The 27,539-nt window shown below is 44.2% G+C and overlaps 1 protein-coding gene across 1 annotated transcript; it reads left to right on the forward strand.

Moving 5' to 3' along the window:
• Window positions 1-14,737: 14,737 nt before the first annotated feature.
• LOC108410698 (hydroxylysine kinase-like) lies at window positions 14,738-25,782 on the forward strand. The gene is made up of 5 exons (XM_017681903.2): window positions 14,738-14,810; window positions 20,128-20,433; window positions 21,841-21,975; window positions 24,613-24,801; window positions 25,129-25,782. Exons 1-5 carry the CDS (start codon window positions 14,765-14,767, stop codon window positions 25,593-25,595), a joined length of 1,143 nt encoding a protein of 380 aa, XP_017537392.2. The 5' UTR covers window positions 14,738-14,764; the 3' UTR covers window positions 25,596-25,782.
• The last annotated feature ends 1,757 nt before the right edge of the window (window positions 25,783-27,539 follow it).

The raw sequence follows: 27,539 nt of genomic DNA on the forward strand, positions 1-27,539 counted from the left end.
TTTAAAAAGGGGGACCGGAGGGTGTGTGCCAATTATCGGGGTATCACACTGCTCAGCCTCCCTGAGAAAGTCTATGCAAAGGTGCTGGAAAGGAGACTCTGACCGATAGTTGAACCTCAGATTGAGGAGGAACAATGTGGATTCCGTCCTGGCTGTGGAACAATGGATCAGCTTTTCACCCTCTCACAGATTGTTGAGGGGGCATGGGAGTTTGCCAACCCAGTCTACATGTGTTTTGTGGACTTGGAGAAGGCTTATGACCGTGTTCCTCGAGATATCTTGTGGGCGGTCCTCCAGGAGTATGGGGTGCCGGGTACTCAGCATTAAGTCAGAATATTTCAGTGTTAGCATTGGACTCTGCCAGGGTTGTGCTTTGTCTCCACTCTTGTTCCTTGTCAGGGCGTAGCCGGGGTCAGGAGGGCATTATGTGTGGAGGCCGGAGGGTGGCGTCTCTGCTATTTGCAGATGATGTTGTTGACATGGATGCCTCCAGCGCTCACTGGAGCGGTTTGCAGCTGAGTGTGAAATGGTTGGTATGCGGATCAGCACCTCCAAGTCCATGGTCTGGGTCCAGAAAAGGATGGCATACCCACTCCAGGTAAGGGGAAAGGACCTGCCCCAGGTGGAGGAGTTTAAGTATCTTGGGGTCTTCTTCACGAGTGACGGGAAGAGGGATCCTGAGATCAGCTGTAGGCTGGGACAGGCGGCAGCAGTAATGCGGTCACTGTACCAGACTGTAATGGTGAAGAGGGAGTTGAGCCAAAAGGCGAAGCTCTCTGTTTACCGGTCGGTCTACATCCTGACCCTCACCTATGGTCACGAGCTCTGGGTAATGACCGAAAGAACGAGATTGTGAATACAAGCGGCGGAAATGAGCTTTCTTTGTCGGGTGGCAGGCTACACGCTATGCGATAGAGTGAGGAGCTTGGTCATCCGGAAGGAGCTCAGAGTAGAGCTGCTTCTCCTCTGCATTGAGAGGAGCCAGCTGAGGTGGTTCGGGCATCTGATCCGGATGGTGGGTGTTCCAGGCACGGCCTACCGGGACAAGACCCCGGGGTCGCCCTAGGACCTGCTGGAGGGATTATGCCTCCAAGTTGGCCTGAGAGCGGCTTGGGGTCCCCGGGAATGAGCTGGAGGAAGTTGTGGGGGACAGGGTCATCTGGGATTCTCTGCTCTCCCAGCTGCTACCACAACCCTGTCTGGACTAGCGGTCAACGGTCAGCTTATGCCCGTGCATTCATATGGTTAGTCGTAACTCATAGTGACAATGATATCTGATTAGCAATGTTCTAACATTATCTGTTGTTTAGGCTCTGATGTAAATTAAAAATTCTCAAAAGTAAAATGCCATGTATTACACAGGCTAGATCATAAATAAGGCCTAAGCACATTGGAGTAAGTGTCCTAAAATAACCTCAGTAGGGTGCAAGAGAGGAAACAGATACTATATAAGGAGCGAGTGAACTTGTGAACCTTTCAAGGCCAAAAAGCCGAGATGGAAAAGTACCAGCATGCGCTGAGCACAATGTTTTTTTAAAAAAGAATTCGGACAAGACTTGGAGATAATGGTTCACACAAGACCCTATTTGATAGACATATGAAGGTCAATTTGAATATAATGGTGGTTTTGTGAAACCAGGAGATGACAAAAAAGAGATGGGGCGATGTCACCCCACCTTCACCGAGGGTATAAAACATTTGTACAAATTCTGTATTTTTGGGTGTGTCGTCCAACGGCCTTTGGAAAACATTCTCCATGCTCAAGAAATAAAGGACCTGCACTTCTGAATTCTGAAGAGTCTTCTCATAATTCTTAGTCTTCTCATTTTTCTTAGTCTTCTTGTATTTCTTAGTTTGTTCAATTCTTTTTAATTTCTTTCAACAAATTGAATTCGTTTTATTTTACAAACCATAGATAGAAATTAGGCTTGGTGGTCAAACAAGTGTCGAGATACGACAGCTCCATGTTCCTGGACATCATAAACGTCCTTGGGGGGCCCTTGTCCACATAAATCTCTATTTCATCCAATCCTCTCCCTCTATTGTCTTGTTGCATGATCGCGCGATGGTCAGGCCATTTGTGTGTATATAAACTCTGCTATTCTGATTAATAAAGGGGAGAGACTTTCTGAGTACAGACACTGTCTCTGTGGTCATTTGAGTTTCCCCCCAGCCGGCTGGACTCTTAGAAGGACGGAGGGCTTCTGGCTAAGTTCACAGCTTTGGTATTGAGGTTGAACCCTAGAACCTAAAACACGATCAAACGGTTCTAACAGTCCAAAAGTAGTTGGAAACAAACTGATTAACTCAACACTTAAACTTAACAATTTCTCAGCTGCATCAAGCTCATCTGTTAACCCTCATAGGGTCTTCGGGTCTGTGGGACCCGTTTCCAGTTTTTCGCTCAATAAAAATATTACAAATAATTATTTTTTCAAACTAAGATTCACTGGCCTGTGTGTGTGTGGTGGTGTGTGAATGGATGAGCTCCCTCAGTGTGCACCCACTGTTCCCGCACAAGTTTGCAACATTGTTGCAAAGTTAAGAGCACCATCACTGCCAGCACCCACATTCCCACACGTTTCACCTTCTGTCTCGTGGGAATCAGTCTTGTGGATCTAACACTATAAACAGCTCTGTCAGCATGGTTCTATATCATAAAGGATCAAGATGGCAAAGCGATTCACTGTTCAGAGTGCCTTACAGCTGATATTGGAGGAGACAGAGGGTTCTCATAGAGATGCAGAAGAAGAAGTTTCGGAATATGAAGATCCCATTTCTGAAAATTCAGAGTCTGACTGAGTTTGAAGAGAAGGATCAGCATCAGTCAGCTCCAAAGCATAAAAGAGCCTCAGGACCAGCCCATCAGCATCCAGGACTATGTGAGCAGCAAGCCATAGGACCAGCCTGTCAGCAGCTAGCCCCAGGACCAGCTCATGAGAGGCTAGCCACAGGACCAGCCAAGCAGGGTCTTTGGAGATAGGTAGAAGTTTGTGGATGAAACCGATTTGGATGCTTACTTTGGGGTTCTTATCCTTGCTGGTGTTTTCAGGTCCAAAGGGGAGGCCACAGAATCCCTATGGCATGAAGAAACTGGCAGAGAACTTTTCCGGGCAACAACGTCTCTGAAAACTTACAAAATAATTTCCAGGACCATCCGTTTTGATGACCGATGATAATAGACCAGCTCGACAGCAGAGGGACAAGCTAGCTGCCATCAGAACAGTGTGGGACAAGTGGGTGGCCCGTCTCCCCCTGTTTTACAACCCTGGGCTCAACGTCACAGTTGATGAGCAGCTGATGCCATTTCGGGGTCGCTGCCCTTTCCGGCTGTATATCCCATCTAAACCTGCCAAGTATGGTATAAAGATTTGGGCTGCCTGTGATGCTGCTTCATCTTATGTGTGGAACTTGCAGGTCTACACAGGGAAATGCAATGGAGGAGCCCCTGAGTAAAATCAAGTAATGAGAGTGGTCCTCGATATGGCTCAGGGACTTTCTGGACACAACATCACATGTCACAATTTTTTCACATCACACCAGCTAGGACAAGAGCTGTTAAAGCGGAAGCTGACTATGGTGGGAACAGTACGCAAAGGCAGGTCTGAGCTCCCTCCCCAGCTCCTGAAAACAGAGGACAGGCCTGTCCAGTCATCAAAGTTTGTGTACACGGCTGACACGACCCTGGTATCGTATATACCAAAGAAAGGTGGACAGAAAAACACAATATACATGCACCCAGTGCAAGAAATACATACACACACACAGTGAAACTCTGCCCTTCATGTGTGGTATAGTGGATGGTATAAAAATGGCCACATTCAATGGGGCTAATGTGTTCAGTGGGGCTTAACTGACCTGAGCAGGTCAAATAAAAAAAAAAAAATTCATTTTAGTTTTGGAAAAACATGTTTCATTTGTTCATTTCTTGTTGTTTTTTCTGTTATGCCTGTTTTATGATGCATGCCTTATGTTACATTTTAAATGGCATTTCTATTCATAAATGTGACTTAACAAATGTAAACGCCACAAATTTAACCCATGTGTTGTTTATATTACTTGCAATTGGGATAAAGTAAACATCTGCTGAGTATATTAAAATAAGATAATTGATTATGTTAAATTAAAAGCCCCAAAATGCATTGGGTTCACCAGACCCAGCAGGACTCTTTATGTAACAAAAAAACGAAGACCCTATAAGGGTTAAAAATCTTGGTGTCGTGATGGACGCTGATCTGTCCCTCAATGCAAATATAACTAATATCACTAGAACAGCCGTCCTGCATCTCCGCAATATCGCTTTAAGAAATGCATGATCTCTACAGGACGCAGAAAAACTAGTCCATGCTTTTATTACTTCAAGGCTGGACATAATGTTTTTACTGCAGTCTGGACATCCCAGCAAAAGCCTCAACAAGCTTCAGCTGGTCCAGAACGCTGCAGCCAGAGTCTCACAAGAACTAGAAAGTTTGACCATATCAGCCCAGTTTTATCAGCCCTGCACTGGTTACCAGTTAAATTTCACATTGATTATAAAATCCTATTACTGACCTATAAAGCTCTAAACGGACTCGCCCCTCAGTACCTGAGTGACCTTCTCTCCCACTATGAACCATCACGCCTACTTAGATCACAAGGTGCTGCTCACTACTGGTACCTAGAACTAATAAAGCTCCATCAGGGGGCGGAGCTTCTCATACAAAGCCCCCCAGCTCTGGAATAATCTTCCTGTTAATGTTCGGGACTCAGACTCAGCCTCAGTCTTTAAGTCTAGGCTAAAAACCCACTTTTTAGTTGGTAATTAGTGTTTCCTGTTAGTTAAAAGGTGAAGATCTGGGGTTCATGGTCATAGAGTATGTGCCGTCAAACTGGTGCCGTCGTCCTGCTGCCTCACTCACTCAGGTTTGTTGACAGTGGAGTGGAGGGGCGCCGATGTCTCAGAGAGCCTCTTGACTCTGTTACCTTTCTAATTTCTCCTTCTTACTGAGGCTGTAATAACGAGACCTGCCAGAGTCTCTGCTGCTCTGTGAACCCTGTGATCTGTGGTCAGTCAGTCTTTACAGAATCAACTCTCTGTGTTTCCTATCTTTGCCGAGTTGATCAGCTGACCATCCTGTGCGTCTGATGCTGTTCTTCTTCTGCTTTGACCAGGCGCCACTGCTCGCCAGCCTTCTGGACAGGTTTGACCACCATTGAGCTTCATGCTATGCAACACTGGGCAAACCTCACCCTCATGAACTGACCCTCCTGATGCTGCGTAAACTAAAACTAATCCAATTAACCGTGGCTCTGCCTGTTTTTCCCACTTTGTACTATAATACTTTATACCAACAATGTTTGCTCTCTGGTGCGGTCCAGAGGAGGATGGGTTCCTCTTCTGAGTCTTGGTTCCTTTCAAAGTTTCTTCCTCTTGCTCTTAGGGAGTTTTTCCTTGCCACTGTGCACCACATGCACAGGTTCACCTCCTTCTTCACTCCTCCCTCTTTACTCCTCTGTCTTTACCAGCCTAGACAAGGCAGGTTTATTTGTACAGCACCTTTAACACACAGGTTGTCATTTCAAAGTTCTTTACAAAAGCAGAAAAATACAAACATTAGATATCAACCTTCACCCCTTTACTCGCCGAGAGCTCCACTCTCCAGCGCATTATTTTTTTTGCTGCTGAATGTAGTTTCATGCCAGGAGCTGGAAGTGGTGATGATGACAGTCGCTGCCAAGAGCTTCAGTCACTGTTGCATTTACAAACTGGTATGATGAGGCAGGGTGAGCTGGGTCTAGCCGATTAGCATGCGAACACCAGTAGACATATCTGCGCCGTGATGCACGCATGTCTTTGACAAAACAGCAAAACTGTCAGCTTATAAAACCAGGTCTCCGTGAAGAACTGGGCAGGGGAGGTCAGGAAGTTGTGTAGATTGGAGAGGAATAAAGACAGTAAAGGTGTACGAAACCCACTCATCTCAGCTTTACGAACTCGCCCACACGTCCGCCTCTCCACCTCCTCGCCATGGTGAGCAGAGCCAGCGCCCCCGCTGTGAGGATTTCAAAACTCTGACGGTTTTAGAATCTGGACTGATGTCTGGAGAAACGTCCCTGAAGGTCAGTAACTGCTCCAGCTGACTGAGTTTGACATATAATATCTCAGATGGTGTTGGATATCATAACATTATAACATATTATTTAATGGTATGTCTATGAAAATATATAATGTATAATTAACAATGTAAAAATGACAACTACATCAACTACAGATGGTCCTTCAAGGGTTCGTTCCATCACTGTGAAGAACCTTTTCACCATGCAAAAAAACATTTAAGCATGCAAATAGTTCTTTGAGTGTTCGTGGTTCTATATTGCTATACAGAACCATTGTCTTTACTAAAGAACCCTTAAAGAATCATCCTTAAGAGCGTAAGTAGAACCATTTGCCTGGTGAAATAGTTTTTCAGATTGATGAAAAAAAAAATCTGTTGTATATTTTGAAAATCGTTCTATACAGCACCAAAAAAGGTTCTGCAGTTATGATGCCTGCTCCAAATGTGCGTGGGGCAAAACTTATTGTTTCCAAAAAAACAAAACAAGACAAAACAAACAAACAAACAAAAAACAGCTGGCTGAGTACTGAAATGCAATTTGGCCACTGACTAAAATTTCCTTTCATGCCTCAGGTAGGAAACTAACATCTCTGAAGACCATCAATGTCTTTTCAAACACTTTTACTGACTTAAACATTGTTAAATTAGATATATTTTAAAAGATGTATTTTAAAACATTACATATTTTAAATGAGAAGAACCGTTAAATTAAAGATGAGTAAAGTGTCTGGATGGATCAGACACTCACAGAGTGGGTTGTTGTGTAAAAGGTTTGCTGAAGCGAAAAACCAGCTGAATCCAAAACCAGGCTGGAGTCATACTCAGGCAAACGGATACATGCAGGCAAGACACAGACAAGGTCAAAAGGCAGGCAAAAGGTCAGAATACTAACGTGGCAAGCAGAGGGATTTGCCCAAGGGGTTGGGCAAAAGAAAAACCAAAACACAGTCACAAACCAGGATATCGACACAAACAAAGACTCAGTGAAGAACAGCAGACTGACCCAATACTTCACAAAGAAACCGAACTAAAAGCCCGGGCTTTACACTAACTCTAATGAATCACATGACAAAGAACACAGACGTAAACATTCAATAATCAGGAGAAGCTGAACGTGGATAGGATGGCTGCAAAGAGTCCAGAGTCATGTGATCTCCCAGAGGATTCTTGGAGTTGGAGCTGCAATGGGGTGAAGAGTAGCGGAGAGACGTGACAATACCCCCCGCCGAAGGAGTTGAAGGAGCTAGACAGGTGTGCGTTCACTAGAGGGGTCCCTAGAAGAGACACTAGCCCTGGCAGGACAGGAATGGGACAAACATTGCTTCTTGGGATGCCCCCTGGGACAAGGAGGGGACCTTTCCTGATGCCGTTTGTGGAAATCAGTCAGCTATGATGGTGATCGCCCTGTTCTTTATATCACTGAATGGCAGTTTCAATTCTGTGATGTGTCTGTTCCCAAACCTCCATTGCATCCACTCATCAACAGCTGGAATGTTAGATGGAGTTGCTTTTCAAGGTGCAATGGAAGCTGATAACCTAAGATATACTGAAAAGGCGTTAAGCCAGTAGCAGCACTGATGAAGGAGTTCTGAGCCATTTCTGCCCAGATCAGGAACTTGAAATGACCTTCTCTACCATGGCTCCGTTGGTGGTGATGGGGGTGTGCGCTCTCTCTTGCTTCCTGAAGTCCACTATGAGCTCCTTGGTCTTGTTGACATTGAGAGAGACGTTGTTCTCCTGGCACCAGAGTGTCAGAAAGCTGACTTCCTCTCTGTAGACCTCCTTGTTGTCACTGGTGATCAGGCCCACAATTGTGGTGTCATTTGCAAATTTGATGATGACATTGTAGCTGGAGCTTCTGATTGGGGTAAATATGGACTGTTTTTGTGGGCACAACATCCTCTGCGGTTTCTCATCAATCAATCAATCAATCAACCTTTATTTTGACTCGGAAGTACATTGAGGGCAACCCTCATTTTCAATGTAGCCGAGCATTTACAAAAATAGGGATTGACATGACAAAGAAAATAATAACTACATTTAATCATTTTAAATTAACAGAAAATTTAAAATAACAGTGAATAAAAGATAAAAGTAGATAAAAATAGAACTTGAGATTTTAAATGGTAAGAAATTAAGATCAAAATAGATAAGAAATTAGTAAAGAAATAGTACAATATCACAAATTAAAAAAAGTAATCATAAAAACTTAAAATAAAATGAGAGAAAATAAATAAATAAATAAAACGAGAAAAAACTAAGGAGAACTAATACAAAAATAAAAGTTACGAATAAATATAATTAAGTAAAACAGGTGCAGGCTGTCTGTAGGTGGTTTGATATTAAAATGACTGAGTGACGGCAGTGAGCCGAGTTTTAGTGTGTCCTGTAGTGAATTCCAGCTGGTGCTGTGACTAAAAGCAGATTTTCCCAGTTCAGTAAAAACTCTTGGTACCTGGCAGCTGATCCAGTTACTAGAGGGAGTCTGATAATTACTGTTATTTGTATTCATCAGTGAAGTGATGTATTCTGGCGAATGACCTGAGAGTGTCTTATAAATAAAAATCAACCAGTGTGTTTCCCTTCGTCCCGTTAAAGAGGGCCACCCAACTTTCTCATACAGCTCACAGTGGTGAGTTCTGTACGGATCTCCAGTGATGACCCTCAGGGCAGAGCGATGCACTGGGTCCAGTAATTTGAGGGAGCTGGAGGAGCATATTTATAGATAACGTCACCAAAGTCCAGCACTGATAGTAAAGCTGCTTCAACTAGTCTTTTTCTGGCGTGCGTGGGGAAACAGGACAGTCTATAAAAATAACCCAGCTTCTCATGAATCCGGTAACACAGTCTACGTCAATTCGTCTATTCGTCAATGTTATTGTTTGATGCCTCGCAAAAAATCTCCCAGTCTGTGTCACCAAACAGTCCTGGAGCACAGAATCTGATTGGCCTGCTCAGCACTGGACCTCCCTGAGAGTGGGCAGCACCCTTTTCAGCTTATGCCTATGGTTGGGCAGGAGCAGAACGGAGTGATGACCCGATTTGCCAATCGGAAGTTGGGGGAGGGCTTTCTGACACCTGATTTAGTAACGACAGACAAAGTTGGACACACATTTTGAAAAATACTGTCAAGAACTATGAATTCAATAACTATTTAACATTTCACTTTTATTTCACTTTAACAATTTCATTTTCATGTAACAGCTTTTTAAAGCAGTGTTGAATGAAATCAGTTAAATCCATCTTCTTCATCATCATCATCATCATCATCATCATCATCATCATCATCTCCATCTTCCTCTCCTTCTTCTACAGCCATGTCGGTGAAAGAGTCCAAGCCAAATCTCACCGTTTCCCAAGCTACCGACATCACAGGACGACTTTTTGGCCTGACAGTGTTCAGCGTCCGTCCACTGCCCAGTTACGATGACCAGAACTTCCACGTGGTCTCTTCAGAAGGTGGACAGTATGTGCTGAAGGTCATGAACTTGGCAGACAGCCAGAATCTCCCTCTGCTGGAGGTCCAAACCCACACCATGAAATTTAATGGCAGAGAGGACTTCCTGCCCAGACCGCCGTCCCCACGGTAACCGGTCAGCTGATGAGTTTTGAGGAAATCGTTAGGACAGAACTTTAATTTGTTTACTTTTTGTTTAATTCCTGTTGACAGAATAGTAAATAACTGAAGAGGAATTCCACCATTTATCAGAATCCCTGCAAAAATTAATTTTTGTTATACACAGTGTCACATTATTTATTTTTCTGATTAGTAACAACAAAGTTGGACAAATTTTAAAAATACTTTCAAAAACTATTTAATATTGCACACACTGTGCAGCACAAAATCTGTTTAAACAGCTCTCTTTATGATCAAACATGCAGTTAAGTGTTTTTCAGTACTGATGATATTTCAACATGCTCACGTGACATTTTGTAATTTATAATGATAACAATACACTTTGCAGTACTGCCCAGGTCTACTTACAATAATGTAAATACAATTATTGTCACTGAATGCAGAACTTGAACAAGAAAATCAACTAGGAAAATATTATTAACACAAAAAAATGTGCATTAACTTAATTAACACTTTATTTGGCATTCAAGAGGTATTGTTTTAAGGTACATTGTTTTGCATATAGACCTGTCCAGGGTGTATCCTGCCTTCCACCCAATTACTGCTGGCATGGGTATTGTCTGTGTTTTGTGCAGATTGTGGTTTTGGGGTGCAGAAATATCTGGTGCGCTTGTTGACCTTCCTGCCCGGCACCACGATAGCGCAGGTGACCTGCACTCCGCAGCTTTTATATGAAGTTGGAAGAACAGCCGCCACCATGGACACCATTCTGCTGCAGGTAAGAACCACAGATTAAAGATCCTTCAGCTAAAGACTAAATCAGTTGAGGCACAATGTGCTTCATTCGCTAAGATCAGCTGAGACACTCAGGTGATAATGTAGCTCCAACATGATTTACATATTTAATTTAGTGTATGCAAAATGCTATTTTACATAAATGCTAATGTACAGTTGCTGACTGTTGGGGTATAAGACACCAAATGTGTCTCGACTGACTACATTTGGTGTAAGGGGGGATTTTAAAGGTGAATTCCACCAATTGTACACAATTTCTGTATAGTACAGTGTCAGACGTCTTTACAGTGGTGGTGATGGGAACCAGGTGTCGCCATGACTACAACACAGATATAGACACTTTATTTACCAACCAGAGCCACCAGAGAACCTACACGAGTCTTCTGAGCTCATATGGAATGTTGATGATGGAAAATAGTGGAAAATCTGGAATAATGAGTTTTCTTTGGGGACTATTTTACATTTTAGGCCAAAACTCTTTTCAAAACTATCATAAACCAGTGTCTCAGACAACAGGCAGTGTATTCATTATTTAAGGTTACTGTTGTAAGCCCGGTTCTCTGATCACATGACTGAGGTGTCTCCCTGTGGTGCTCCCCACCCCATATGTGGAGACGTGACATCATTTGGTCATTCAAAACAGGCACACCTCTGCCTCACTTTGCGTCAATAAGGAGGGTGGTCTGGCAAGACAGCTCAGTCATCCTACCAGAGAACCGCAGTTATGTAATCTTAGGTTCTTTTTCAAGCATTCGTTTAAATGTCTCACTGTGTGACATCCCAACTCGTTCATTGCCAGTCTCAAACATCTGCCACCAACTACAGCTGACTTTGCTGCTCCAGACTACATTTCTCAGAACCCCTCTCTCCCTCACATGACTCAGGACTCTATGCCCCTATCCCTAATACCACATGCATCTATCCCTGTTCTGCCTCTCCTGACTTCTAATCACTTACATCTGTTCCTAGTTTCTTGTGTTTGTTAGAGTAATATATAAGCCTGGGTTTTAGTCTCGGTTCTTTGCAAAGTATCCTTACCTTTTTGTTGTGCATACTGAGCCATTTCATGTATGACCTGTTCTCTGTTTTTGAACTTACTTCTTGCTTGTCCTTCTGTTGAATCTGTTATGAAGTTAATAAAACTCCTAAAACTAGCCTTGACGGCAAGCATCTGATTCAATCTGCAACACTTACAAAGTGTTCAAATACCCGCCACTTGCATCCATAAAGGGATGTAGTGGATGAAGCTCTTATGTTTCGGATGATTTCTTTTACTTTGGGTGGTAGCCTAGTTATGTACAGGTTAGAGCACTTACAGGCCAAGCCAACAAGGCCAGATGCTCTGGATGGCAATGATAAATCCCCCGGCCTGGGCAGTAGAAGGAGAGGCCAAGGAGTACTGCAGAGGAGCTGCATGATCTCTGTCAGCCAGTGCCTCCTCAGCCATTGTAAAGCTTTCACAGAGAGAGACAGACCTCTCTCCACCACCCTGGCTAGAGTAGGGTGCCGATTAATGCTATGAACGGGAATGCATACAGCAGCGTTTGTGGCCAATTGTGTGCTAATGCATCTATCCCCACTGCAGCACAGAGGACACTGCACATTCACTCTCAAAGCAATCACATATATTGTTGCCTTCCCATATCCCATGTCCCAAATCTGTTGTTGAGCTTCCACTTTGCGTAAAAGGGGTTGACTCGCGACAGCAATTCCGTCCCCTGGTTTAACACCCCTTGTACATGCCAAGCAATTTCATTTGCCATTTGTAATTCTGCCCTCATGAGTCCCCCCCACCCCCCCAGCTGGACAGTGGTGCATCTGTTTTCACCACCTTCCTGGCATGCACTATGCCCATAGGCACCCGCTGTGCGAGAAAGTGTGTGCACTGACATGGCATCAGAACCAGGGTTCTTGTTACTTTCAATCTCCACCAATCAATTTGAGGGTGGCCACCAAGCACTGAAAATCTTATGAGCAGCTGACCTAACATGATAACATATGGCTTTGCCCTTGGCAGTCTCTTCCCCTCATAGCGTGACTTTACAGGTGGACACGGAATGCCCAGTTTCACTGCTGCACACTTAAGCAGGTCTGCAGCAGTGGTCTTGCAGGTCAACACTGAGGAGTGGAGAGGATGGCGCCCCTCCCTGACTCTCATCATCATCTTCCTTTGCCGCCTCCATGTCCAGCAGCACAGGGAGAGGGGCATAGGCATCAAAGTGGTCACCCCGCTTAGAGCCACGGAGGCAGATGGCTCAGCAGATGTGGAGACCCGCTGTGTGCTAGGCATGTTAGCGCTACCAGAAATGAGGGCGTCCTCACCCGAGGCTGATTTTGCCTGCCCTGCACCTCCCTCTGGTGGCCAGGGGTGGCCTGGCAGGTGGCCCAGCCCCAGTCTGTGCTCTTACATGACCCCCTTTCCTAGGAACGACTTTCCCAGCTCTGCAGGCCTTGACAAGCTTGGGGTCCAAGATATTGTGAGTGGGGGCCCATAAGCATTCCTCAGACCCATACCTTTTCCAGGGTGCTGCCCTGGACATGCTGAGAGTCCAAGTGAACTGATACACACAGAGTGTGGGAGAAGCAGATGGTACAAGACTGGATTAATCCTCCTCACAGCTCGGGCCTTCTGCTATGCCTGGCAGCAGTGTCAAATGAAATGTCAGGACCCCCAGGCTGGCCTCCTACTTTGGGAACATGGGGGGAGCATACCAAAACTGGCATTTGAAAGGAGACATTCCCAGGGATGAGTGCCATAAAATATTTGGCCATACTCTGCCCAAAGCAGGTGATTGGCCCAGGATCAGGGTTTAGAAGAGGCCAGACACCAGAGGGTTCACCCCAAGTCCTGCTTGACCATCTCAGTCTGGTTGTTTGACTGGGGTCAAAACCCAAAGATAAATTTGCAGAAGCTTCCAATAGCTGGCAACAGGCCTACTGGCCCCAATCAGAGATCACATCCATAGACAGCCCTGGACCCTGTGGACCCTGACCACAGTTTGGCAGACTCCTTGGCTGATGGGAGCTTGGGTGCTGCAAATTTGGAGAAAACAGGCCTTGGAGAACTGGTCAACCACAACTAAGATCACTGTGAGATGGTTCTCCAAGACCAGCTGGAGGACCCTTCTAATGTGAACTACATGTGTGTCCAAGGAATGGCTAGAGATGAGGATGTCATCAAGATATACCAACATGTATCGGCCTAGGGCTTCTCTCAAGACCTCACTAATGTAAAATTGGAAGATGGCTGGGGAATTCAATGGTGGAGGAAAGCGATGAGGGAGGCCCAGCGTGGATGGCAGGGGCCCCTAAACAGGAACCCTGGCAATTGGTTCCCCAGACTGCCACAGATTAGGTCTTGGTTCTGCTCCTGGAGTTCCACTGCTCCTCATATTTTAGATTTACTCCAGCTCCCAACACACCTGATCCAACTAATGAACTATTTAACGAGCTCTCCCTGTGTCTCATATCTGCTTTTGTTCTTCTGTTGTTATTATTATAATTATTATTATTATAACAGCATTATATGCTGCTGCTGCTGCTGCTCTCTGCACTTTTCTATGTGCTGGAGGACTTTACCCTTTACTGATGCTGTCTGAGGACTTTATACTGGTCATCTACCGGCAGAATGTTTACTGTCTGTTTGCAGACTTTCACCCTGATACCACTGTGAGCTGCTGAGAGCTGTTCCCACACCTCTGGCTGCAACTGTGGTGAGTGAATTATCCCAAAAACTTGGCTGTTTCCTGTGTGTCTGATCTATCTCTTGTTGTGTCTTTACTCAAAAAAGTAAACATGAATAAATGATTCAACTCGGAGGTAGAATGAACATGACTTTTGCTGAGCTTCACTGTAGTCTCAATGTACACATCACTGCACTGGCAGGTAACCTATAGGTAAACTCAATAGCTAGGGGAGTGGTTCCGCTGAAGTAAATAGATCCACTTTATCACTTTATATACTACACTCCTCCCCTTTTAGATTAATGCTACATAACTAAAGTAACATATAACATTGTCAATGCATTTAACACAATCTGTTATTCAGTTGACATATGTTGAAACTTTTTTTTTTTTTTTCTTTTCAGTCCATAAGTCCCATAAGTGAACTCACAAATCCAATCTTTTTGGTGGTGCCCTGAGTCGTTCAGGGTTACGTCTCGGAACTTGTGGAGTACTTGTGGCACTTCCTCTGTAACTGTGGGTGTCACTGTACTGTGGTCGGAGTTGGTTCCAAGATCAGGTGGATGTGCTGGTTGCTCCAGTATCTGTGGTTGAGCATTCAACAGCTGGTCCACATGACGTCTCCATGTATGCTCGCCAGTGTCCACGTCGTACATCAGAGTACGTGACTCCTAGTGACTATCTTTCCAGGCGACCACTTGTCCCCTCGGTAATCACGTGCCAGTACCTGCTGTCCCACATCGAAGCTTCTTGCCGTTTCACCCGAAAAACTGCTGAACTGTTTGTTCTGCACTTCTCTTCTCAGGTTTGGCTTCAGAAGGTCAATGCGAGATCTCAGCTGTCTGTTCATAAACAGCATTGCAGGTGTCTGATTGGTTGTTGCATGGACAGAATTGCGGTACACCAGAAGGAAATTGTCAATTTTGTGTTGAAGAGAGATGTCTTCTTTTGTCATTGCTTTTATGGACTTTTTAAATGTTTGTACGAACCGTTCTGCTAACCCATTTGTTGCTGGATGGTGAGGTGCTGACTTGAAATGTTTGATACCATTCTTTTTCATGAAATCTTGGAACTGGGCCATTGTCACTCACAATTTGCTCAGGCAGGCCATTCCTGGCGAAGATGGTTCTCAGAACAGAAATAGTCTTTTCGGATGTTGTTGATTTCATTGAGACTACTTCTGGCCATTTTGAGTGAGCGTCCACAGCTATGAGAAACATTGCGTTCATGAACGGGCCAGCAAAATCAATGTGCACTCTCTGCCAGGGGGCAGACAGCCATTCCCACGGATGTAGGGGAGCCTGTGGCGGTGCGTTTTGAATGCTCTGGCATCCTGGGCAGGTTTTGGTGATGTCATCAATTTGTTTATCTATCCCTGGCCACCATACGTAGCTACGGGCCAGGCTTTTCATCTTCACCGTACCTACGTGACCCTCGTGTAGACTGTGCAACACTCTGGTGCGAAGCTTGGAGGGCACTACCACACGTGATCCACACATCAAGGTTCCCTGGCAAACTGACAGCTGATCACGTCTTGCCGAAACCTCAGGAAAACATGGATTCCCATGGGCAGGCCAACCTTGTACTGTGACGTCATACACCTTGGAAAGTGTTGGGTCATTCCGCATTTCTTTTTGTATCATGGCATTTGTAACTGGCAGCTGGTCTATCAGTGTTGTGTGGAATATTTCAGCCGGGTCACCTTTTGATGGAATTTCTTCTACAGATGTTGACAGTGGGAGGCGCGACAAACCATCAGCATTGCAGTGCTGTTTAGTCCCCTTGAACTCGATGTCATACGAGTGTGCTCCTAAGAACAGGGCCCATCGCTGTAGTCGCGCGGCTGACATCACTGGGACTCCTTTCCGTGGATTGAATATTGACACTAGGGGCTGATGATCAGTCACTAAGGTAAACCTTTGGCCATAGAGATAATGGTGGAAATTTTTGATACCCCATACCAGGCTAAGGGCCTCCCTATCTATCTGTGCATAGTTGCGTTCGCCACTTGAAAGGGACCTTGAAGCGAATGCAATTGGGCGTTCAAGTCCATTATCCATTGTGTGCGATAAGACTGCACCAATGCCGTACGGGGACGCGTCACATGCTAGACGGATGGGTCTGGATGGATCATAGTGGGTAAGTACCTCGTCGGATGTTATTAGTCTTTTTGTTTCTGCAAATGCCCCTTCACATTTTTCTGACCAACGCCATTCCACTCCTGTCTGCAGTAGCGCATTTAGTGGATACAGCACTGAAGCAAGGTTTGGTAGAAACTTGTGGTAATAGTTGACGAGACCCAGGTACGATCTCAATTGTGACACATTTTCAGGTTTAGGTGCTTTCAGTACTGCTTCACTTTTGTCTTGTGATTTATGTAAGACGTGCTTGTCAATGACATGTCCACAGTATGAGATTTCTCTTTTGAAAAACTCACATTTCTCTCTCTTTGCCCGTAGACTATACTCATTCAGCCTGGTGAGTACTTTGCTCAGGTTCTGGAAGTGATCATCATCATCTTTTCCTGTAATGATAATATCATCCAGGTAGCATTGTGTTCCAGGTATGTCCTGGAGCACCTGATCCATGGCTCTTTGCCAGATGGCTGGAGCTGAAGCAACACCAAACACAAGTCGATTGTATTGGTAAAGTCCCTTATGGGTGTTGATGGTTAGGAACTTTTTGCTTGACTCCTCCACTTCCATCTGGAGATAGGCCTGTGACAAGTCGACCTTAGAAAACTTCTCCCCACCAGCCAATGATGAGAAGATGTCTTCGATTCGTGGAAGGGGGTACTGCACTGTGCGCAGCACCGGGTTAATGCTCACCTTGAAGTCCCCACATATACGCACTTCACTTTTTCCTTTCTTCATCACGGGAACAATGGGCGTAGCCCAGTCACTCCAGTCAACTTTTGAGAGAATGCCAGATGGCTCCAAATTCTGCAGTTCGCTGTCTACCATAGGACGTAGTGCATACGGCACTTTGTGCGCTTTGTGAAATCTTGGGTTGGCATCTTTTTCAAGTTCAATTTTGGCCTTTAGGTGTTTAAGTTTACCAATGCCTTTCTCAAACACGTGTGCATTAGCCTCCAACAACTGTGACAGTCTCTGGTCAGGGCTGCGGGTGGAGCTCTTGCGGTTTGTTGAGATATTCAGGGCTTTTATTCCATGCCAATCAAGCTGAATTCTTCTCAGCCATTCACGCCCTAGTAGAGCTGGGCCTGTGGTTTTCAGGACATAGAGCTCTAACTTGTGTGTTTGGTCACCATAGGCCACATCCACTTTAAGTTTCCCTTTGGGTGACACCTTTTCACCTGTTTACGTTTTTAACGTCACTGATGTCTTTTTCAGCGGTAAGTGAGAAAACAGCCTGTCATAGTCGGTCTTAGAGATAACTGACAAGGCTGAACCTGTGTCCAGTTCCATTTTAAGTTTCACTCCAGACACTGTTGTCGTGACCCATATTATTTTCCGGTCTTCTCCAGTTATGCTATGCAGCTCTAAACATGACAAGTCATCTTCCTCACTGCTGTGTGTGTTATCTGAATGTTCTGTTACTTTGTGCATTTCGTTTGCTTTGGCCTTTAATTTAGGTTTAAACCCTTTGCTCTTTCCAGATTTTTCTTTTTGGGTATTAGTTTGGTCTGTTTTGCATGCTCTTTCTATGTGGCCTTGTTTGTGGCATTTCCTACATGTCTTTTCTTTGAACCAGCAGTCGTTTGCATGGTGAGAGGATTTACCACACCTGTGGCATTTTTGCTTTTTCCCATTCAAGGACATTTGATGTACTTCGTTTTCTAGGGGTTCCTTCTGTAGCTCTGATGCACCCTTAGCTGCTGTTTCCATTGAGATAGCTAGTTCGAATGCTTTCTTCAAATCTAGCTCTTTTTCTGACAGTAGCCTTTTCTGTGTGCTTGTACAGTGAATGCCACATACCAATCGATCTCTTAAGGCATCGTTAAGCACATCTTTAAAGTCACAATGCTGCGAGAGTTTGTGCAGTTCGGCCATATACTCAGATATGCTTTCATCCATTGTTTGATTCCGTTTATGAAATCTGAATCTTTCTGCTATCACTAATGGTGCGGGGTTTAAGTGCTTCTGCAACGTCTCAACAATGTCTTTGTATGACTTGCTGGACGGTTTCGCGGGGCTCAGGAGATTACGCAGTAGACCGTAAGTTTTAGCTCCCATTAGACTGAGGAGGACGGAACTTTTATGTTATCCTCGATATCATTAGCGTCGCAGTATAACTCCACTCGCTCTATGCATGATTCCCAGTCTTCATTTGAGCTATCAAACTCCTCTACTTTCCCAACGTAAGCCATTTCGGACATGAAATCCAGATCTTATCCGTTTATCCTTTCACTGTGTGCTATGCACTGTTACTCACGGATCCTTTGCTAGGTTTCGTTTCGTCTCCTCTTCGTTTCTCCTTCCCTCCGGTTTCGTGCAGTTGTTTAGGGTCCGGTTTTACTCGTCGCCATTTGTTGTGTCTTTACTCAACAAAGTAAACATGAATAAATGATTCAACTCGGAGGTAGAATGAACATGACTTTTACTGAGCTTCACTGTAGTCTCAATGTACACATATCACTGCACTGGCCGGTAACCTATAGGTAAACTCAATAGCTAGGGGAGTGGTTCCGCTGAAGTAAATAGATCCACTTTATCACTTTATATACTACATCTCTCATTCTGCATCTGCTTAGCTGGCTGATGTTGAGTCGTGGTGTTCCTTCCTATCCTTTTGTCTTAAGTTAAGATCTAACAGCTCAAGATATGTTTTTTCACCAATTAGTATAATAGAAGCAAATTTGATCTTAATTTAGGAATCTTATCTTACAGGAGTCGTATTACAGAAACATCTTAACGCTGAAATCTGATGTATTTGGTCTCCATGATGACTGAATTTAGTATCAGTATCTTTTCCAGAATATCAGCTCCTCCCTTCATGATCTCATCATTATCTCCAGATTAGAAAACAGCGTCACACAAACATCCTAACTAGACTAAACCTCCTAAATCCAGTCCTAACTTTAGGATGAACCTCAACAGGGTCCTGACTTCTGTAACACAGTGGATTGAAATTACGTCCCTCCAGGAACAACACGGTGCAACATGGAACAGAATAAGTAGCACAAAGTGCAACGTGCAGCTGTAAGCATGCAAAAAAATTGAACTAGAAACAAACAATAAATAAAATAGACATTAGACACATTAAACAGACAGGACAGTGCAGCGCCGACACAGCTCTCATTTCTGAGCATGAGGTAGAGGTGTGGAATAAGGTGCAAAGGTTATTTAACATGCTGTGATCTGTGACTACATGAGCATAGCAGTTCCTGAGGTATACACGGTACTTGAGAAAACAAAGTGTAAACACTGTATTAGCAGCAAGTTCCAGTGCAAAAGAGCAGCAAAAGAGGTGTGAGTGCAGAATGTATGTGTGAGGTAAAGTGTATGTTGAAGGCCCGTTTCTCTGGTTCTGAGGCGGCTGAGTCAGGCAGCGTAGTTCACTACCAGCATAATGAGCTCCATTTATTCCTACTGTAAAACGCGGCTTTCACTGGGAGATGTTTTTCTCTTCTGACTCTGCGTTTAAACATCTCAGACGCTGCCGACTCGAACTCCACCGCCCCTCTGATCACCTTCCTGTGTTAATGTAGATGATGAAATATTACAGTGATGGAGGCGAATAATGAGGAGGCGGAGCTGAACGTGTGTCTGTTTATTAGGAGGAGGAACGGTAGCGTGCTCTGATAAACAGCAGGGAGTGCTTTGATAAACAGCAGGGGGCGCTCTAAAAAACAGCAGGGGGCGCTCTCACAGTATTGAGAACTTACAGTTTATCACACTTTAGTTCTGTTTGACCTGTTTTACATCAGTAACAGCCATACAAGGTGATAACACTTCATCTTCATCATCATCATCATCATCTTCTTCTTCTTCTTCTTCTTCTCCTTCTTCTACAGCCATGTCAGTGAAAGAGTCCAAGCCAAATCTCACCGTTTCCCAAGCTACCGAAATCACAGGACGACTTTTTGGCCTGACAGTGTCCAGCGTCTGTCCACTGCCCAGTTACAGTGACCAGAACTTCCACGTGGTCTCTTCAGAAGGTGGACAGTACGTGCTGAAGGTCATGAACTCAGTAGATAGCCAGAATCTCCCTCTGCTGGAGGTCCAAACCCACACCATGAACTTCTTAAGGCAGAGAGGACTTCCTGCCCAGACCGCCGTCCCCACGGTAACCGGTCAGCTGATGAGTTTGGAGGAAATCGGTAGGACAGAACTTTAATTTGCTTAATCCATGTAGTCAAAGTAGTAAATAGTTGAAGGGGAATTCCACTGAATTTCCTGCATAATTAGATGGTGAATATGTAAACTGTCTCGTTCAGAGCAGTTTGGTGTGAAACGCTCTGTTCTAGATTCCATTCATGGTGGAGGGAGACATGCAGGGCGCTGTGCGGCAAAATAGTCCCCAAAGAAAACTCATTATTCCAGATTTTCCACTGTTTTCCATCATCAACATTCCATATAAGCTCAGAAGACTCGTGTAGGTTCTCTGGTGGTTCTGGATGGTAAATAAAGTGTCTATATCTGTGTTGTAGTCATGGCGACGCCTGGTTCCCATCACCACCACTGTAAAGACGTCTGGACCGTTTCACACCAAACCCTCTGAACCTCTGAGTCTCTCACACTGAGTTATGGAGGAATTTTGACATATAGTTGAAATTGCCCTTTAGTTACAAGCACAAATGTTATGTAAATGCTTGGTGATTAACTTTATCAATCAGTTAAAAAAGCTGATCATCATTACTCTGATAATGTTGTGTGGAGGCTGTACTGTAGCCTGTCTGTCTCTCACTGTGAGCTGTCTATCTGTGTCTAAACGCTGCTATATTACACTCACCAAGAGCAGATTAAAAGAACAAAGGACTGAATTGTGTGCAGATCACTGACCACAAACACTCGGGATGGAAGAAGATATTTATATGGAATAACAACTCACAGTAACACTTTATTTGGATGGTCCACTGTAGATGCTTTGTAAATGCTCAGTATATATTTAAGTATCATTCAACTAAATATTCATCAAATATAACTTTAAGTTGAGTATTCTTCAGATTAAGATTAGATTAAGAGACCCTTATTAGTCCCACAACAGGGAAATTCCACCTCTGCATTTAACCCATCCGTGAAGTGAAACACCACATACACACTAGTGAACACACACACACTAGGTGGCAGTGAGCACACTTGCCCGGTGCGGTGGGCAGCCCAGTCCGCAGCATCTGGGGAGCAGTTAGGGGTTAGGTGTCTTGCTCAAGGACACCTCAGTCACGTGCTGTCAGCTCTGGGGATCGAACCTGTGACCTTCCGGTCATGAGGCTGGTTCCCTAACCTCCAGCCCACGACTGCCTCAGACTAACCTCAAAACAAAACCTACATCTACCCCTAATCCTAATCCTAACCATAATGGTGTTGATAATCATCGGAACATCACTGGGAAGTTTGATAATGTTTAAAGTATCTGTAGAGCATCTACATGGGATCATCCAAATAAAGCGCGGCCCAACTCACATACGGTAACACAAGAAGACGATACTGGAACCTGTTTAACTGTTTAACTGTGCTCTTAGATTACCGGTCAGTCATGTTCTGTGGTTTGTCTGTGTTTTGTGCAGATTGTGGTTTTGGGGTGCAGAAATATCTGGTGCGTTTGCTGACCTTCCTGCCCGGCACCACGATTGTGAAAGTGACCTGCACTCTGCAGCTTTTATACGAGGCTGGAAGAACAGCCGCCACCATGGACACCGTTCAGAATCAGCCGAGACACAGACTGTTTTCCACTGTAGGGCTGAACAGTTCTGAGCATGGAGGGAAACCGTTCCAGGGGCATTTCCACACAGACATGATTCGGCACTGAACGCTTAAAACCCAGGCTCAGTGTTTTTTTTTCCACATGGTTAACTAACCGTCCACAGAACCATTTGGAGGGATGATGTGATGCCAGAGAACCCGCGCTCCCGAGCGGGTCCAGAATGAATGGGTTGATATGGAGTTTTTGAGTAAAATCGTAGTTTATAAATAATATAAATATAATGTTTACTATAGAGTGAAGGAAGCACACCGGTGAGTTTTCTCTGCTGTTTCAGTGAAACTCCACCTCCTGCTGTCTGAAACAAAAGGAAAGTTCTGCAATTAGAAACTATTTTAACTTTTCGCTTTTAGCCGTTGAGTTCCATTCACTCCCATTCATTGAGGACTCACTCGTGGGCGCCCTCTGCTGTCTAGTAGTCCTGTTTTTGATATAACTGGAGGAATAGGAAGTGGCCAGACTCCTCATGAACCGGCGCTGGGGACACCACAGATATTCACTGATTGGTTCTACGTTTACGTGTGTCCCCGCATCCTGCAGCATTATTTTAAATCCGAAAACAATCAAATTAGTTCAGCTCCCCCACACAGACACCAGAGAAATGAAAAAGGTGCCGGATTTAAAATCCACCACTTTATAAACGCCAGAGTTTCCATCTGACACCAATCGTTGAATGTTGAACAGCTCTGACAACCAGGAGAGGGTAGCTGGTTAGCATTAGCCTAGCCAGCTCGGCTCACCACAGAACAGGTTCAGTTCTGACTAACACAAACTTTACGGACACAAGTTTAGGTGATGATGACTGGACTCTGAGGAAGTGAAGTCGAGCAGCTGGTGGTTGAGGGACAGAAAGCTAAAGTTTGGAACTGTAGCTTGCTAGCTAATAAGCTAGTGCTAGCTGGCTCTAAGCTAGGCTGTAATCACATTATATATATTGGATATGCTCAAAACGTCCCCCAGTGTCCTGATGTAGAAATATAAATAAAAACATTTCACTCAGTACCTGAGTAATGTTGCAGCCTGTCAGTGTTCCTGTCAGCTGTCGATGAGTCATTAAGTACTGTAACCCCGAACCACCGTCTCAACGCTGCACTTCAGCAGAGGCTTTACATCGTCTCTGACTTGCATGAAAAGGCAGCGTTAAGGTCAGTGTTATTTTGCACTGGAACTGTAATTGTGGAGATAAATCATATTTTGCTGGAGAGTGTCAGTAATGCCATGAAGCAGAAACAAGCAGAGTAAGTAAACTTTGTTTATATAGCACTTTTCTAAGACAGAGCTACAAGGTGTTTCACAATAAATGATTAAACCAAAGATTAAAAGAATAAATAAAAGACAATTAAACACACAGTTAAACACATTACCTAAGCTAGAGAATAAAGGAGAGTCTTTAGGCTCTTCTTAAAAGAAGATGTGAACTCACAGGGTCTGATATTGAGGTGAAGACTGTTCCACAATTTAGGAGCAACACAGCAAATGCACAGCAAATCCCCTTCACTTCAGTTTTAGGAAAAACAAGAATCCCTTCATTAGAGGACCTCAGTGGCCTGGTATTTGTACATGTAACTAATAATTTGCGAATGTGTTCAGGTGCTTCAGCATGTACAGCCTTATGAGTAAGAACCAGAACTTTAAAATCACTCTGGCAGCCAGTGAAGAGAGGCCAGCGCTGGGCTGATGTGCTACCTACGTCCAGTTTTCATTAAGAGCCGAGCAGCTGCATTTTGGACAAACTGAAGTCCTTTCAAAGCTCTTTGATTAAGGCTAGTATATACGGCACCGCAATATCCCAAATGAGACGAGACAAATGCATGAAAAATTCTCTCTCAGTCCTGAAAAGACAACATCCGTCTGATCTTTGCAATATTTCTTAGTTAGAAAAAACATAACAAGATTCTTAATATGCACATATATGCATATATAAACGAGAAGCAAAACAACACCAGCTTTCTAGGAAAAGCATTAACTCTTGATTTAAGTGAACCAAGAGCTTCACCCAGAACCTGTTTAAACCTTAAAGAAACTGCAGTTCATTCAGTCCTTAATAGCATCAGTGCCCTTAATTAGATTAGCTACTACATAAAAATGGAAAGAGTTATTAAAGTCTGATTAAAACTCCAAGAGGAAGCATATAACGTGAAAATAAAATAGGGCCAAGAATGGAACCCTGGGGTACCCCACATGCAAGATCAGCCACAGAAAACATTACATTTCTAATAGACACTGAAATTTTTCTATTACATAAATAAGAAAAAACAAAGTAGTGCAAACTCTAAAATGTTATATCATGATATCATGATTAACTGTATCAAAGGCTGCACTGAGATCATGCAGCACCAAAAGACATACCTATCTGGAGTCAGAATACATTAAAATATCATTTAATAATAAACTCTCTAAACTCTCGTTCTCTAAACTCTCATAAAACAGCGTCTCAGTCATCAGGCAGTGAATTCAGAACCAGTTCATATAATACAGTTTTGTGTTGAAAGGGAGCAGATTTTGAAAAGTTTAATTTTTTGCATGTTTTTAGTGTCTGTCTGTTTGTTGTGTTGTTGTTTTTGTTGTTTGTTGATCGTCGTGCAGATGGAGCATCCGCACCTGAGGGCTCTTCAGAGGGAGAACTTCATCTGGAGATTAGCGAGTGTTCCTCTGTTAGAGCAGTTCTTGTCTGTCCTGGATGGAGATCCGCTGCAGGAGGTGGTGAAGAAGGTTATTGAACAGTTCAAAACCCGTGTGGTGCCGAAGCTGAACTCCTTCCGCAAATGTAAGAATGATGTAATAATTTCCTGCCTGAACCAGCGAGTCCAATTTAGAATTTACGGTGCCAGAATGTAACTGCTGCACCATTTAAGGCGGAAAGGATAATTCGAATGAAAAGCTGACAATTACGAAGCCACCTTTACTAGGACACTGGAGGAAAGGCGTGCAGTCAGCACCAGCCAGTTGGTGGAGTGGAAGCTTCTATTAGCTCCATGAGCCTCATAGCTCCAGACTTCAGACACCAAACACATCTGGGCTGATCGACTACATTTGCACTAATTATATGTTTCACTGAACTGTCGCTTTAACGAGTCTCTCCCTCGTCCTGCAGGTATTAACCACGGAGACTTTAATGAACAGAACATTCTGGTTGAACCGGATGGACCGTCCAGCTACAGGATCAGTGGCATTCTGGACTTTGGAGATATGAGCAGCGGGTATTTTGTGTTTGAGCTGGCCATCACCATCATGTACATGATGATCAAGAGGCCCAGGCCGTTAGCGGTGGGGGCAGCGGTGTTGGCGGGCTGGGAGAGCGTAATCCCCCTGAATCCAGAGGAGAGAGACGTGCTGTACCTGCTGGTTCTGAGCCGCTTCTGTCAGTCTCTGGTTCTGGCTCACTACACTGTTCTCCAGCAGCCCGAAAACGAGGAGTACCTGATGGTCACGGCAAGGCCTGGTGCCCAGCTGCTGCAGCTGCTCTGGGAGACGGGCAGAGACGAGGTGGAGAAGATCTGGTTCAGTGGCGCCGCAGAGTTCATACAGAACAGCCTTAGAACAGACGGAGTTAATAACTAGTAGAACTGGAGGAGACTTTTAATCTGAGTCTGAGTTTATTCAGCCTCTCATATTATTCAGTGTTAAAACGCCTTGAAGGGCCATTATCATGGAAAACTAAAGTGCTGTAGCTCCATCTATTCAGTTTATAGTAGTTTAGCCCCACCCATTCAGCTACAGCAGTTTAGCAGTTTAGCATCTCCAGAATCCTGCCTGATGCTCTTCACTGTCTGATTCCTTTAGAAATGAGTTTATCAGCTCCATCCAAAAGTGGAGGAACATCTCCAGAATCCTGTCTGATTCCTTTAGAAATGAGTTTATCAGCTCCATCCAAAAGTGGAGGAACATCTCCAGAATCCTGTCTGATTCCTTTAGAAATGAGTTTATCAGCTCCATCCAAAAGTGGAGGAACATCTCCAGAATCCTGTCTGATGCTCTTCACTGTCTGATTCCTTTAGAAATGAGTTTTTGTTCCAGTCTCTTCATGTTAAATCTGATCTAATGGTCCTTTAGCAGGACAGAAGCGAGGGCTGTAGGTATTGATATTCTGTGAACGTCTGATTGCAGACGTACGTGGTTAAAGTAAAGCACAGTGCAGATCACGGTCGGTACACTTCCAAATGTTTAACTCACAGATCCACAGTGTGTGAGGTTCTCTGATGGAGCCTCTGAGCTCTAAATGTAGGTATTGGGATATAAACTCAGTCTGTTGAGCTGCTGTGTTGTTCTCTCTGGTGTGTAAGTCTGTGGTAGATGTGTGACCTGAGGGCTGGACTGGACGCACTGCTGACCAGAGCCAACATGGGCATGAATGTGATGTCAGATGCCATATTAGATCAGAGCAGAATCCGTCAGCAAAGTGCAGTAATGAACGACTGGATCTATCACTCCTACTCTTCTTCCAGACTGCTGAGACCGCACTGAGCTGAATTGGGCAGTTTTTTCTCCAGAATCTTAATTCAGTATTCTGTTCCACCTTATATTGTGCAGCTGTTAAACTCCAGCACTGGTACTCAAGGAGCCTCCACTGAACCTTATAACCATTAGTTTGCAAACACCTCCACCTGCTGGCCGGAACACGCAGTTACTGATGCAGGGCTGACTTGGCTGCAGTCTGGGTCTCAGGCTAACAGCGCGTTTGTCTCAGTGTTAGAAGTATTCAGTTCTGCTCTAAACCATGTAAACCGAGTCCTGAGGGGTTTCTGTGGATTTCAGACGTTCTGGTGAGACTAAAATCCTGCACTATATAAGATAAACCTGCATATTTGGAGCTGCAGCCTTTAAGGCTGGAGCACAAAGAACAAACAAACACACACGTGTGGTCAGTGTGTTGAGCCTGTTGGATTTTGGAGATCTAGAATCTAAAACGTTCTAATCTTGTTCCTTCTGATTCTTTTGGCCTCTCAGTTCCTTTTCTGAACTTTAAGACAACTGAAGGTCTTGGAGAGCTTGATTTTACTGCTGCTGCTACTAGTTTTACTGCTGCTACTGTTAGTTTTACTACTGTTACTGTTAGGTTTACTGCTGCTACTCCTAGTTTTACTGCTGCTACTTTTAGTTTTACTGCTGCTGCTAGCTTTACTGCTGCTACTGTTAGTTTTACTGCTGCTACTCCTAGATTTACTGCTGCTACTGTTAGTTTTACTGCTGCTACTCCTAGTTTTATTGCTGCTACTCCTAGTTTTACTGCTGCTACTCCTAGTTTTACTGCTGCTACTCCTAGTTTTACTGCTGCTACTGTTAGTTTTACTGCTGCTACTCCTAGATGTACTGCTGCTACTGTTAGTTTTATTGCTGCTACTCCTAGTTTTACTGCTGCTACTGTTAGTTTTACTGCTGCTACTCCTAGTTTTACTGCTGCTGCTGCTAGCTTTACTGCTGCTACTGTTAGTTTTACTGCTGCTCCTGCTAGTTTTACTGCTGTTACTCCTAGTTTTACTGCTGCTACTCCTAGTTTTACTGCTG

This window comes from Pygocentrus nattereri, chromosome 15, assembly GCF_015220715.1.
Source record: "Pygocentrus nattereri isolate fPygNat1 chromosome 15, fPygNat1.pri, whole genome shotgun sequence".
NCBI classification, from domain to species: domain Eukaryota; kingdom Metazoa; phylum Chordata; class Actinopteri; order Characiformes; family Serrasalmidae; genus Pygocentrus; species Pygocentrus nattereri.